General features: G+C 36.5%; 1 protein-coding gene across 5 annotated transcripts in view; it reads left to right on the forward strand.

Annotated features, from left to right (window-relative positions):
* Positions 1-380: 380 nt before the first annotated feature.
* The window catches only part of micu1 (mitochondrial calcium uptake 1), a 43,917-nt gene continuing 28,501 nt past the window's right edge, over positions 381-15,796 (forward strand). For 4 of the 5 annotated variants that reach the window (XM_028006099.1, XM_028006100.1, XM_028006101.1 and 1 more), the window contains exons 1-5: positions 382-540; positions 6,755-6,919; positions 7,621-7,798; positions 11,590-11,752; positions 15,560-15,603. In XM_028006099.1, the coding sequence (XP_027861900.1) occupies positions 6,756-6,919; positions 7,621-7,798; positions 11,590-11,752; positions 15,560-15,603 (549 nt within the window). In that variant the 5' untranslated portion in view covers positions 382-540; position 6,755. Of the gene's footprint in view, positions 541-6,754; positions 6,920-7,620; positions 7,799-11,589; positions 11,753-15,559; positions 15,604-15,796 lie in introns of all 5 variants that reach the window. The other variant, XM_028006103.1, reaches the window with a different exon arrangement.

Below are 15,796 nucleotides of genomic sequence, written 5' to 3' on the forward strand. Positions count from 1 at the left end.
AGGAGGGTAACCTTCCTCTCAGTCCAAAACATAACTAACTGATCTCTGTTATAATGGCTGGTTGTTTGTCCTGTGTTGTCCAGTGATAGATTGGTGAGAACGTACTTAAAGAATATACAAACTATTGCAAAGCACCATTATGATTATTCTATTTGGCATGTTAAAAAGTGATACAATTTAAAACATGAGATTTTTTGCCATTAAACTCAATTTTGTGCGATATAATTTATCAGTAAGCTAACCCTGATGCAGCATTACTGGGAAACAACAACAACAACAACAAACAAACAAACAAAAACACCCACACACATCTTATTTCCTTATTTTTGAGAGCGTTTTTCCGTCCGGGACAGGGGGTTGATGTCAGAGGAGCCCTAATGTGGAGCACCGCTCGGCGGTGTTGCAGAGATGTCCATCCCCGCTGTCTGCTGCTGAACACGGAACTCAACTCGCTGCTGCATCTCTGAATTGGACGAGGTTTAATCCTAAGGAGAAGACTTGATCGTACCTGGACTGACGGGTGGTGTAGTCGCCTTCAATGTGAGTGACAATAATACTTTAGTAGCTATAAAACTGCTTGTTAACAGAATTGTGCTGTTAGTCAGTCGGTAAAATAGTAGCTGACAGCACTAATGTGTCCCTGCGTTCACTGGGAAGCTAACTAGCATTAGCTGCGAAGGATGATAGTTACCTGTCGAGACAGCCAAACCTGAGCCATGACAAGGCTTATAAGATTCAATTTGATATTTAAAACGATTATGTTTTTAGTAGTACACATCAGTGAGATAACCATAAAGCTTGGGTCACCGTAGACTGCTGCTAAATACGTTGACAGCTAAAAACAAAACACCGAGGTCTCTATAAGCAGAACAACTTTGGGGCTTCATTGTTTACTACAGAATATCAAAGGTTACAGTAAAATAAACATATGCATTATGTTTGTAGACATATTGATACTCATGTGTGGCAAATAACAAAAGACATTCAGACACTGGTGGGATTTATAAAACTAAGAACCTCATCCTACACCTTATGCTCGGTTTAATGCACAGAAAGACCCTTAAGCATACATTTTAAAAGATATTTTAAAAGGGATTTTTTTTTCTCCTGTGCCTGATTGGTAATGACATGCAGTCATAAGGCATCATGTTTATCTTTTGAAGCAAAAAAAAAAGTGAATAACTCATCTCTATTCATTATGGTACCTGTCAGTTGGTGGGATATATATTTCTCTGAAAGAACCAACAATGGGCATGAAAGCATCCGAACTAGACCAATGGAAAAAACGTGACCTTGTATGATTAGTTGCATTTCCATTTATGTCATTTTGCTTCTATTTGTCAGGTTTGTTTTGGCAGACAAAGTAGAACCAAGACATCAATAGGGGTCACGATGTTATGCCTAAGGTAGATGGCTGGTTGTCTCATTGTAATTTCTGGAAACCACTTCAAACTGACCCTCTGGGTCAGTAAAGGAATTTACACCTATCTTACCTTAACATTTCAACAAATATCACATTTTGTTTCCTACAAACTTAACCATTAATAAATATTAATTTATTTTTCTATGCAGTTGAGTATTTTGCTTAGTTTTGCAGGTAAGAAATCATAAAAGTGTTCAACTTTTACATAAGTAGGAATTAATTTTAAATTATTTTCCAAAAATGTTACATTACAACATATTTGAGCAGGTTATTAAAGTAGCTCACATTGACCTCTTTATCGTGGATCTTTTTAGACACGACCAAAACAGATACAAAACATCCCCTGGTTGTATATGACTTGATGCATGGTGTTAATCTTGTAATCTCTTCTTTTTCTTTATGAAATGTACACCTTAAATAAGGAACTTGCAGTACATATTTTACTGTATTGTCTCTTGAATAAAATTATTGTTTTATTTTGTTTCTTTGCACAAAAAAAAAGAAAACTAAATCAAAATGAGCCAGAAGAAGCCTGATTGTCACATCTGTTAGGAGTTTGAATCATATTTTCTGCTGTAAAGTTACCATTTTTACTTATGAAGCAGATCTTCCTTTTGGATATAGTCAGTGATGACTCTCGTGAGTGACTACACTGCTTCTATTATCGTCTGTTATGATGCCATTGTCTATGATGTCCATTTTTAAACACACATTGCTTAGATATAATGTTGTAAAAGTTGGTTTTAATAAGTTCTTGACCTGCCAATACTTCAGCAATGTCTGAAATAGTTTTAATTGGTATGACCTTATGCACCATATGGTTTCTTATGAGGAGTCATCTTGGCTTGTTTAGCCTCCCTTTCAAAGCATATTTGGCAGCGGATTGGATGAACCATCTGTCTGCCACTATCTATAGCAGGCTGGTTTTAAACAATCAGATTAAAAAAGGTAACAATTTGACAAAGCTCCTTTTTGTGGGCATTATTTCCGGTGCTAACGATTAATGTCACAAAGCTAACCAAGCATTGTTGATCCACCCTCTGCTGCTTGTTCAGGAAGATTGTTGCTATGGTTCAGCTGTAGCGTGAGGAGCATCTTTTGTTGAGCTATAGTTTGGGTTAGCTTTCTCCAAATCATTATTTGATCAATCTAGATGTCTCCTTAGGTAGGTGATGGTGAGCGTTGCCTTCAGACAAAAAGCTTTTGATGTTCTGCTTCCTGCTTCTCCATAGATTAAACCCATCTATCTATTTATGCCCAAGGTTTGGAGGAAGGAAACATCCCAGAGTAATACGGGATGTTGAGCTTTTATCAATATGTGAGTGGATCACAAGTTTCAACTGAGAGTACAACCGTAAATGCTGGTCTTTCAGATTAGAATATATATGCAGTATTTCATGATTCGTTTGTGATTTGTAGGTTAAAAGAAATATTTTTGTTCTGGAATTTCATGCACAATTTGTGAACAGTTTGACAGTTTTAACTGATCTCCTGATTCTAATTTGGATTATCCATTTATTTTATTTTTATTTACAAGGACTGTAACAAATATAAGAAAATGGGCTACAAGTGCTTTGAAATCCATTAGAAATTAAGAAAGAAATTCAATTACAAGATCATCTTGACTTATGCATCAAGCTGTTGAAGCTTTACAGGTTCACTATTAAAAAATAATAATTATCAATGTCCAGTTGCTCACTAAAGTTCACACATTCTTTTTAAAATACCAAATGTTTTGGGATTTGAAGAACAAAGAGAAACCTTGGTGAATCATTTTAAAACCTTTTCCAGTCACAGTGAAAAAGGTTTTCATTGTGACTGAATGTGTGTGTAAGTTTTCTGGTACAGTTCAGCTGATAAATGAATATGCTAGAAGCTAAGATGAAATAAAAAGGTGTAATAATTTAGGTCATGTTGGTAAAACTTAAACTAAAGCTTTGCCGAAGCACATTTTCATAAAACAAAGTAACCTACGTACATCTTGTCTCTGCAGCATAGCTTAGTCTGCCTTACAAAAGTACAAGCCTCTCCGATTGTGAGGAGCTCTCTTGTAGAAATCCTTTTCAAGGAGCCGCCACAGAGTTCCTGTTGATTTGAGCTCTGGACACTGGGTGGCATTCAATATTTGTCTGCTGATCAATCAAGTCAAAGAAAAACTGTCTGATTGGTGTTGTTCTGTTTCTAAAGAGTCTAAAAGTGATCTTGTGAATCCTGTGTCTTGTCTTTGAAGGATGCAGACACATTATTAGATCAAGACAAACACTCCGTAGGCTTTGGTTTATCTAGCTTCTGATCAGTTGTTCAGAGGAATCTGAGAGATGGTGTGATTACAGAAATATGCCATCCAGGTTTCCTTCTCTGTGTTTTAACCCTGGATAAGTAGCTGTTCAAGGTGCTTGAGCCACGTAAAAAAAAACCTTAGAGGTCAACATGTCTCCTCTCTCATTTCAATCCTATTCCATTGTTAACAGTTTCCACTTCCCTTTCCCAGTTTCACAGTGATTGATTGGTTGCATATTTGACTATGTCTTCTGCTTTCCTTTTTGCGCTCTACATTAGATGCTTCAAATTAAAATCTACGTAGTTTTGATCTGTAGCTGCAGTATTGAGCAGCTTGTACTGATGCGCCTTGTTTTGGATTGAGCAAAAACCAGATACAGGTTATAATTTGAAGCATACAGAATATGAGGGTCATCTCTTCATTTTCTATTGTATTCAAAGCTGCTATTGCTTGCAGTACCCATTTGTCTTTATAGATAATGTTTTTTTTTTGTATAATTCTTCTTAATGTGGATGAAAGTTTGCATTTTGATGTGTTATAATCCTTGGAAAGAAAATTGTGTCCTACAGGTCAAGTCCTCAAGAAAACCAGAAATCATCGGCCTATAAAGAGCCTGTTTGGTTTTTGTTCAATTATTTTACACACTACATCTTTTTTCTTAACTGGAAAAAGGTTTTGGGGTTTCTGAATGGCAAGTTGTGTCACAAGTGCTTTGATTTTTATTCCAAACTTTATACAGCAGAGATTATGTCTTCAAATTAAGCAGAAGCTTTTTTTTGAGTTAACAAATGATTAATTGTAAAATGTCAAGCTTTAGTTATATTGGCTGGTCTCAAGCCCCCCTGCTGTATTAATAGTAACTTCACTTTTGACATCCTGAAAGGAATTTTTTGGTGACATCTTTGACTGTATATTGACATTTTTAGCCATAGAGCTATATGGCCCAAATCCTCAAAATGAAAACTTTGAATATGTTTGGTTAACATACATATTCATGTCTTCTACTGACATGGTCGTAATTGGAAAACGTGATTGCAATAACTGCTCAAAGTGCATGTCAAGCATTTCCAAAAACAGAGTGAGACTTTGAAATTGTTTTAATTTTGCCACACTGGAGGATTTCTGAGCATAAATTGCCTGTTTAGGAGTGCTTACTTTGTTCACTGGAGTCCCAAAACGACATAAATAGTTTTGTAACCATTTTGGACAAATTGATTTCAATTACTTTGTTTTTCTTCAGTTCTGGAATTTCTTTTTGGTCCTAGCATGATGTGTTGATTTTTGAGATCCTCTAACCAACTTTATGTTGTCAGGCAGATTCTGTTTCGGCTGCTACAAATATGACTGATAAATATGAACAAACCAGATGTTTGCTTTTACATCAGATTGCTTTCAGGTACGTTAGTGAACATATCTGTGGTGGGCTTTTTGTCACACGTCAAAGATGATTGACGTGCAAGGCTAAATTACAACATTGTATTATCAGCCTGTGTAATTTTCATATCATAAAGAACTGTTTTGGAGTGACATGATTGTTGGCTAACATATTCCAAGTGTTATGAACTTGGATTTTTATGCCACTTTGGCAAGTTAGACAGATTCTCACAGTAGAGAGGAAAGAAGAAAATTTTCAATAACAGATGATTTTCTAAAATGGTGCAACCTTTCAGCTGCGCTCGTTTCGGGTATTACTGTTTCCCTCAGCCTTCATTACGGTGTGCTACTGAGAGCTACAAATAGCATTCTCAATGTCTTGTTTCTCTCTTGCTGAATCCCTTTGGTAGTTAATTCCTCAATTGTTAAAGTGACATTAACAGGTGGTTGCTGTAGGCCTCAATGATGTTAACTTCTCCGTCACTTGGTTTAAAAAGTGCCCACATGGGAGCTACAGACTCACCACTGCAGACCTCTGCTTAATTGTTAATCATCTTTGCGTGACAGGAGTTAAGAGACAGCAGCACAGCTGAAAATGGAGTTCTGGAGCTTAGCCGCACCGCTAGAAATTAGTTTCAGCATTGCTTTGTGTTGAAGGAAGGTTCCAGTATATTTATGCACCGATTTGAATACCATCTCGTTTTGCCTCTAGTGTTTCGTGAAGGCAGTTTCACAAAGGGAAATGTTAATTGTTCTGTATAAATATTTTTCCTGGTACGGCTTTTCAGATCTTCACATTGGGTTGGATAAAGTCATTATTTTTACTCAAATATAATCTAAAAAGACATAAATGTGTTTTTATTGGCTATTTATATGGCAGAAAAAGAGTTCCTAAGAGTAGTAAATTAATTTTGAGAAGATGATAGCTTGAAAAAATTAAACCAAAATTAGCTTTAGCAAAACGGGTGAATCTATGATTCGGAATTAAATGCTGTGTGCAAAAACCCATAAACTCACTCCAGAGCATGTGTAAAAGTGCATTTAATCATAACCAGGCCAGGACATCATTTTTAACATTATGCAAATCAGTTGATCTTCATATATATCAGGTTATATTATGTTCAACTTTCTCATTACTGTAAACAAACAAAACTATGCTACCTTACTCAGAATTCGGCTCATTATTTCAATCCAGTTCCAGAAATAAGTTTTTCCCTGCTTCATAAACTTAGGAATTTATTGAATGAAAAACTTTTAAGCTGTATTTTTTCTTTCTTTCTTTTCTGCATGGTCACATGTGGTTTTTGTGGAACAATGGCAGTTGAGTAATAATGTCTCCGCTCTTTTACTGTTAGCGGCATGCAGTACACCTTTTTTTGTAAGACATAGTCACATGAAATTATATCATGACTTTTCCAAATCGGTCCTGCTAAAGATGGCTGACATTGCATAAAGCACAGCAAAAACGCTTTACTTCTTCCTCCATGTTTCATTGTGGGAATCCTTGGATCAATCCTTGGAACCAGAAACTCCTTAGTCTATTTAATTGAAACAGACACACCTACAATGTTCACCTTATTACAGTTCATACAGTTAAAGAAAACCTGAATAATAACAGTTGTTATGGTCGTATCTGTGTCATCATGCTGAGTAACTTCAGTCTTCCCTCTCTGCAGCATGTTCCGCTTGCGGGCTCTGTCCGCAGTCTCAGTGGGACTGACCCAGCTGTCCCGCCGCTATCACAGCGGGGCGGCCAGCACATCTGGCCGGAGGAGGCTGATGCTGGCCGCTCTGGCTGGTGTAACTGGTGCGTCTGCGAGTGCTGGACTTCTCTGGAACAGGTAACAGACCAACTTTTAAGACTTTGATCCTGCTTCTCACTAAATGATAAGTTTAAGCATTTTTTCCTTTCCTCTATCTGTTAAAGGTAGTTCTTCATCTTTGTGAAGTGGCTTCCCCTTCAGATGAGCTGTTTTAGTTTTTAGCACTTCTAATATAATGTAATTATTCTCAGTGTTTCATGGCTGTCCATTAGTCAGACGACTGGTGCTTAGTTAAGGCAGAGCATTGTGGGGTGAGGAGGGGAAGTGCTAAAGCTAAAACTCTTTAAGGACAAAGCGACTGAGCTGCAGCAGCCAGGCGCAGTGATTGATGGACCCTCAGGGCATTTTAGACTGATGGGATGAGACGGTTCCAGACCTTCACCGCACACTTCATTCTCCTCGTGTCACATTAATTTGAATTATTTAGCCTTTCTGGTGCTTTTTATTATTATTTTTATTATTATTTTAACTTTCAGTTCAGTTGCATAAAAATGGTCGAGTGGGACTTTGCCTTTACCCCTGTGAAAAAACACCTTTCGGCTTCGTTGCCGTAGTTCACATTAAACTTCATATTAAAATCTGATCTCCGCTTCATAATTCTACTCCAATTTGTAAAGCATGGAGATAAATAGTTTTAAATAATCATGCATGGCAGCATAAAACTATTTTATTGGTATTAAGATGTATTTCTCTTGTGTTTTTTAATCCCTAAACACCAGAGCATATGCTGATGCAGGACCTTCTGTTCAACACTCTGAGCGAGTGGCTGGAGAGGAAGCCGATTTCGTGAGGGACGCAGACTCTGAGAAATCGGTGGAGTCCAGCAGCGGAGACGAGGGAGCGCAAGACGAAGAGGGGAAGAAGAAGAAACCCCGCTCAGGATTCCGTGACCGCAAGGTAATCAATAAACTATAGGCCTGCAGCAGTTCACTCACTCACCAGAACGGCGTCCAATAATCGACGTTGGATATGCAAACGCTAGTGTATTTTAAGCAAGCATTTAAAGTGACATACGGAGGTAATCAGTATGCATTACCACTGTCATAAACAACAGAAAGTTATTATTCTTGAGGATTTTATTGCTTTTAATTAGGCATCAGATGACAAAGCGAAAATAGAAGGGTGACCAACAGAGACAGGTTTTCTTGCCAAATAAACACTCTTTGTTGCTTATTATTATTATTATTATTATAAAAATGAGTGAGGAGGAAGACTATGAACAATAGGGACCATTTTTTAAGATGAAATATGATGCCATTTTGCTGGCATATATGAATTATGACTGCAGATGAGAACATTGCGCAGTCACTCTTTCCTCCGCAACAGAAAACTTAGTTAAACTCTCAGGTCCAGAAAGCAATTTATGCTCTCACCATCCTTGAAGTGATCCAACTTATAGATTTACAATGCAGTGGAAAGTACACACACCTTAAACATGGTTTAAAGTTTTCTAAGCTTAAGTATTTTCTCTTTACTTTTGAGAAAGTGGACAGTATGTTTTGATAATTGCCTTTTTAAATTTTTTACTTTGTTCAATAAAGTTTTGCAGTGTCATCACTTTGCTTTCAAACTATTAATTCAATGGTATTTGAAAATCTTGTAAAATTATAATTAAAACTTGCTACACCCTTTCATACCTCTCCTCAGATTTGTGTCATGAATAGGGATTTTTTTTGCAATACAAAGAAATACTTTAAATACTTTAAATCTCAGTGAATCAAACTTTAATCTTCATTTTGCTAATGCAGAAGGCTTTAAATATACGAGAGAACGGCTATTCACACTCAGGCATTTAAATGTCTACAGTCCGCCTTTGATGCATTGCAGATTTGTCTGGAGCAATTAAAACTGGTTTTAAAAGCAGAAAAATACAGAATAAGGCTTTTTTTTCATCTATTCCATTGAAGAAAATCCTCTTAATAAGAACTGCTCAAGATAAAACTCTTTAGCTGGTTGCTAGTTACAAGTAACTGGGATTAATTATTAACAGGGAGCTTTCTTTCAATGTTCATATTAAAAATTTGATCTTCAAATTAATGGTGAAGCTCATTTTCTATGACTTAAACAAGTCATGATTCTGCCTCAGAGTTCAGAAGCTCCTGACATCTGCTAGTTTTTCACTCATACTTGTGTTTCAACTTGTTGCCTACTGTCCTTGAGTTCTTCATATGGACACTGGATGACTCTGGTTTACAATGCTCTTTTAGCTTGTTTCTTACTTATTTATGCACTATACTGTTTAAAACCGAAAGCTGTTATTCCTTATGATCAAACTACATTTGGTATTTTTCTGCTCGTCGTGCTCAAACTGAAACAGGAATAAGGCTTTCAGTATCTCTGCCCTCTCGCCTTGGAACGCCTCTCACTCTGAACTGAAACTGTCACAACTTGTTTCACTGAAAACTTTCCACTCCATCTTAAGAAACCAACTACAGAAATTCTTCAAACTGTGCTGGGGTTTTACATCTTAAATTATTACTATAATCTTATATTTTTAACTTTAAATTGTTACTGCATCAATAACTCCTGCACTTTATTTGTCTTATTAGACCCACTTGATAGTTTTACTTTTAGTTTGTGTTGTTGTTGTCTGTCTTGTCCACAATGACATACCAGGTCCCCCTTGTGAAAGAGGTCCTGATATTTTATCAGTTATATAAAGGTTTAGTTATAATATTTTATAAATCTTGGTAGAGCTATAAAACTTGGTAAACTTTGTCTGTATTCATGGATTGATCTATTCGCGTTTTTTTTTGTGCAACTTTACTTAAAATTATTTGCAGGAAATCCACCTTTTCATGAGTCATTTTGTAGCGCATATCTAAAATATTTGAAAGAAAATGCAGCTTTGAAAGCGTTAATACCCAGACGCACAGCTACGTGACACGCTATTGGCTGCCATTTTCAAACCAGCCAATCCAGGAGCGCCATTCATTTTCCTTGGCGCTGATTGGTTGTACTCCCAAGAGTTCAGATGAGGAAGACTGCTGTAGTGTTAAAATGGTTTCCATTGTGCCTATTAAACCATTTTAATGTATATTTGGTGTTGAACTAGTAAAATCGACTCGAGTAATCTCTTTAATATCACTGGTTCACTTATCTAAACACTTACTAAACATCTAAATAAAAAAATTAACAAGAGGTCTTGGATTTTTGGATATTTTCTCAGTTTTTTGTGCATGTAGGCCTTTGCAGTTAATGTCAATGTTAAATGTTGCATGACTGAAAAGCAAGTGAAGCTTATTTGATACCAAAAGATTCAACACTCATATGTGGTGAAGCACACTGCATCAGAAGAAAAATCTCTCCTCTGCACTTGATCTGTGTCTGTGTCTGTCTCACAAACACCCTTTTACTAAATTGAACATAATGACAGTCTGAAATACCTGAAGCCCTAAAACGTGTTGTGCTTTTCCACGGGGAGTAGCTATTGTAAACAGCTTGCTCTGTGTCACATGAAAGGACCACTTAGCTTCTAAACTCGCAGTTCTCTGTCAGTTTTCCAGCAATGCAGCATCTGTTTCAGATACTCTGCTGAAAGTGGATGGTTAAAACAAACAGTTCATGTGACTAATGTGTGCAACAGAGCTGAATAAATTAGCTCTGTTATCAGAATCAGCTGGACATGTCATTGATGCAGTGCTGATTGTGTTTGTGCGGCTGCTATAACTCCACGGTCTTCGTTCATTTGAAGCTGCCAGTCATTTTGACACCGAGAGCACAGACTTCCTCTTCTGATGATGTGTTGCTTCAGGAAAGAGGTTAATAAACTGCTCCATCTGAGCTGACGGCAAACTTTCCTGCTTCTTCACTCTGATTCACCGCTCACTTGCTCTCTAAACTCTTGAAAGAGATTTTCCTCACTGTAGAACATAGAGTTGCGTTGGGCTGTTATCGTTTTGTTGATCATTTATTGTGAAATATTATGAAATAATATAATAATGTAAATAATATAATATGAAATTTCAAATAGGATTGTTTTTCAAGAACAGTATGAATACTCTGTCACAATCATACAGTTACCTAAAAAATAAGTAATAAATAGTTGTTTTTTTTTATCATAATCTTCATTGCTGTCACAATAGAACTAGAAGATACTGCGATAAAATTAAAACCAAACTGATTTTTGATTTTATGATTCACAGATGCCCAATGCCGGACAAAATTACTTTACTTCAAACTTTAACCTGTATTTGTAGTTTGAAGTGACTAAATATCAACATGTATTTTATTGGTATTTTCACCTTTTTTATGTAAAAACAGCATTTTTTATATATAGAAACACTTGAATATTTATATACCTTGATCTAAACTATTTCATTATTAGCTCCAGCCGAATGTTTGGACTTGGTTTACTGGAAGATGAACCTCTGTCCCAGTCTCAAGTCAAAGTCCTATCAGGTTTTCATTCAGGATTACATTTTTTTTTAGCTCCCTCCATCTTTGCATCGACTGTCTTGCTACCACCATGTTTCACATTGGGGATGGTGCATTCATAGCCAGAGTGCACTGTTAGTTTTTCTGGCTAGAGTCCATGATGATGTATCTTCACTAATATTGTCTTCTAAACTCCTGAGGCCTTCACAGAACAGCTGGATTTATTACAATTCATAATAAACTGCTTAAAAATGTTTCATTCCTCATGTGTTGAAGCTTTAGTTAATTTTTAACTCTTGATCGCTTGGCAGGTGATGGAATATGAGAACAGAATCAGGGCGTACTCGACTCCAGACAAGATTTTCCGCTATTTCGCCACTCTGAAGGTCATCAACGAGCAAGGGGATGCTGAGGTCTACATGACCCCACAGGACTTCATCCGCTCCATTACACCCAATGAGAAGCAGCCTGAGAGTGAGTTCCTCTGCTTAGTCTCTGGAGGGTAGCATGTTTCTAACTACAGTTCAGATTTACTTTGGTTTTTTTGTATCATAAGAATGTTGTAAATTTAAGAGAGTGTAAATTATAAGGCCAGAATTAGACTTTAATTCTCAAATGCACATATAAAACACACTGTATAGCAGTCCAGGTTTATTACTACTATGAACATGACTCTTTCCAGACGTAATGGCACATCTTGAGAAAAAGATCCTTAGAATATGTATAGTTTTAATTCAACCTTTAAGTTGAGTACATTTATTCAGTCAGGGGAAATCCAATGACACTTTGCAACTTTGCTGTTAATCTTTTTACAACCTACTTTTGCTATTAGGACGGCCTTTAGTCTCCTCTTATAACAAATCCCAAGGCCAGAGTGTACAGGGATCTTTGACCAATCCTTTATAAATTTTCTAGATGGTCTTATGTTCTGTTCACCCTGCAAGTTTTCTGTTGGGTTTATCTGCTGAACGACCTGATAATGACCTATTATCATCTGATTTTCATAAAACATGTCCCGGTATTTCATAGAGTTCACATCATCAACTCTTGAAACGATTCCTTGTCCCACTTAAGGTTCTGTTTCCATAAACTCAGTCTTCATCTCATGTTGGGACAGAAGAGATGTTTTTGGGCTTGCCTCCCAGACAACGGATTGGCAATAAGATGGTGTCTAATGGTTGCCATGGCGACTTGCTTATCCCTCGATCCTTTGGAAATTTACAGAGGAAGTTTACTTTAAGCACATAAAACTCATTGGGTTCTTATTTTAAACTGTGAGTTGCTGTTGATAAAATCTCTCCACCAACTGGTAGCTAGAGTAGAATCTATAAAAAGAAGTGAATTCCTAAGTAATATAAAACTATAACTATGCTGTTGTTATAGGAATTACTTGAAATAACTTTACCAGTAAGTGCTTTTAGATTCTAAAATGCTGCCCTTCCTGAATGACAAAGCCGTGGAAAGTTATAGTAATGTGGATTTACTCGTCCAGCCAGGCGACAGAACACACCTTCACCCAAAAGGGTTGACATCAATGTTTCTGACATAAAGATGTTTCTGGTAAGAAACAGCTCTTGCAGTGACCTTTGGAGACATTTTGCCTCCCTTACCGTCATCTACATTCTGTATGAAATTTTTTAAGTTCCATTGAAGGAATTTTAATTTAATTTAAATGCTTTAAATCCCTTCATTTAAAAAGTGTAATGGCTTTATTTATACTAAAACTTCAAAACCAAACCAAAACAAAAATCCTGTATTAGATATTGTATTAGATTATATTAAGTACTTAGGGACTTTAATCAACCTGAACATTAAAGTAGACATTAAAAATACTTAAGTTGCATTTATTTTTTTGGACTTGGGATGTCGGAAAGATTGATACTAGTGATTTCGTACTCAACTTAAATGTTAAGTTGTTATGTTACTAACGCAAACTAATTTAAAGGTTCTTTTCGTACATCTTTCCTAATAAATGTCAAAGCTGCTGTATCAGCATTCCTGAATACCTTCCCCTTTCCTCCCGCTCTATTTTAGCTGCTGGAGCTCTTAACTCAGACTGCATGACAGCTCTTCTTATAAAGATACCCGTAGCTATGAGGAGGGCGGGTGGGCAGGGTGGAGTTCAGGGAATCACGACACAGCAGTTGCTGTTTCAATTAGCCGGCTGAACCTGGAGCAGATTTCAGGACACCCAGTGAGAGAGATTTGATCTTCAGCCACGGGAAGCCGAACATTAACACATGTTTCAGCTCCACACATCCTTACTATTCAATGCAAAAACTGTGTTGGATTTGAGTGACATTTTATGGGATGTGATTGCATCATGCATTTTGCTGTGGAATTTCACAGCATGTGAGTATTGTTGCCCTAGAAGGATTCATTCACAGAAAAAACATCCAAGACCTCTTAATAAGGACTTAACATGGTCTGACACGTTTACACTGACCTTCTTCACTCCACCACCTTCATCTTCTAATCACGTTCAAGGCTGCTCCTAGCTTGGCCCCTTATTAAACTTCAGTAGTTTGATCTAATACCTTTCCTCAATGGTTTGTGGTGCTGCAGCTCTCCCAGGATTAGAAAAGGCTATAGTTTACCCTTCTTCATTATAAGCAACCATCTCACTCTCGGCTTCTCTTGGCCCATAACCCATATATGTCCAAACCGTATATTTGTAGAGAAATGATAAATGAGGTCTGAGCTGCAGATGACCGACTTTATTCTGCTTCTATTGTTTTGTTTTTCAGCAGAAAGAGATTTTTTTCTCTTTAGTAGAAGATGAGACGTGAGGTTTTATTCAGTGAAACATAACATGAATTTCCTTCTACCTAAAATACAAATTTAGAAAATTTTCCCCAAAATATGATTCCTTGGGAAAGTATTAATACTTCCTTGCGACGAATTTATACTATTTATTTAATACTTGCGAAGTAGTTGCAACTACTTCTCAACTACTACTTGCGAAGTAGTTGCAACTACTTCTCAACTACTACTTGTGAAGTAGTTGTACTACTACAACAAAAAACTGTAGTAGTACAACCACTAATTTTGATATATATATTATTGAGATTCTTTGTGATGTACTAACTTAAAGAAGCACTTAATTGTGACTTGAATAATTATCCGTGGTTAATTATTAAAGTTATGACTTTATCTGTAAAATCTGGAACATGAGGTGTACATATTCAGCCTTCTTTACTCTTTTTACCACTGAATAAATCCATTACTTTCATAAATCTCTTAATTTGTAAGTGCTATTGATGTAATCCCAGTATAAATACAGCTGGTCTGTGAAAGCCCGAGAAGTTTGTTGGAGAACATTAATGAACAACTTCAAACATCAGTAAAGGAGTTCAAGCTGGGTTAGGTTGTAAAATAATAGCAAAGCTTTGAATATCTTTTACCAAGAAATGGCCATCCATCTGAAAAAGCCAGGCATAAATCAGAGAAACAGCTAAAAAGTTCCTGGTAACTTGGACAAGCAATTAATCATGCATGACACATGTCTGGCCTTTATGGAGGAGCAGTAAGATATTTTTAATTGTTGGGAAAAGATTCCTTATTGCAGTTTGCCAGAAATCATGTAGTGGACACAGTAAACATGTGAAAGGTGTTCTGGCCTGAAAACTATAAAATGTCACTTTTCCAAATGACTATGGAAACAACCCTGAGCAGATCAAGACCACTGCTGGTGGAAAAATGCTGGTGGCACCATCATGCCATTGAATTTATCATCATGTTTCCATTTTCATGAGAAAAATTATCTGTACGTTTCTGACCACAGTTAAATTTTTTCTAGTTGAAAATGAGGATTTCAGCTCTAAAGCTCTTCCTTTCTCAATAACTAGCGTGTTTATGTGCAGATAAACAGGAGAGGCTTCAAAATGTTTTGTTTACACAATTTGTTATTTCTCTTGTTGGATATATGTCATGATAGCCCAAAATTTGAATAAAACCTGCATATCTCCCTTATTATGTCCAGCAACTTTGTAAGTGCTTATTTTAAATCTCATATTTGTCATTCTAACCACTACATGTAATTTTTAACCATCGTGATAGTAAAAGCTGAATGCGGAAGACTGTTTATTTTAAAGAATTGGAGCAGTGGAAATGGTTTATTAATGGCTATTATCCATCTCCATCGTGGGTCATTGATCACAGAAGGTCCAGTAATGACACTGTATCGTCTCCTAGCTTCAGTCTGCTGTGTTATGTTTTCCTAATATCAATTTAGACTATTTCTGATAATTTGCACGTCTTTGTTTTATGTGTCATCTTTAGATCTCGGCCTGGATCAGTTCATTGTAAAACGCTATGATGGGAAGGTAAGAAGCATCAGTCTTATTTATGAAAAAAAAAAAAATATATATATATATATAATTCAATCATTACTGCTCTATTTCAATGTACATTTTAGCTACTTAAGTTATTTGGGTCATTAAGTACGCTTTTTCATAAGGGGCCAAGCACCTTGCTAAGTATTTAGACCCCTTGAGCTTTTTCCCATTGTTTTTTTTG

The sequence above is a fragment of the Xiphophorus couchianus genome, chromosome 22 (genome assembly GCF_001444195.1).
Source record: "Xiphophorus couchianus chromosome 22, X_couchianus-1.0, whole genome shotgun sequence".
In the NCBI taxonomy this organism is placed as follows: Eukaryota; Metazoa; Chordata; class Actinopteri; order Cyprinodontiformes; family Poeciliidae; genus Xiphophorus; species Xiphophorus couchianus.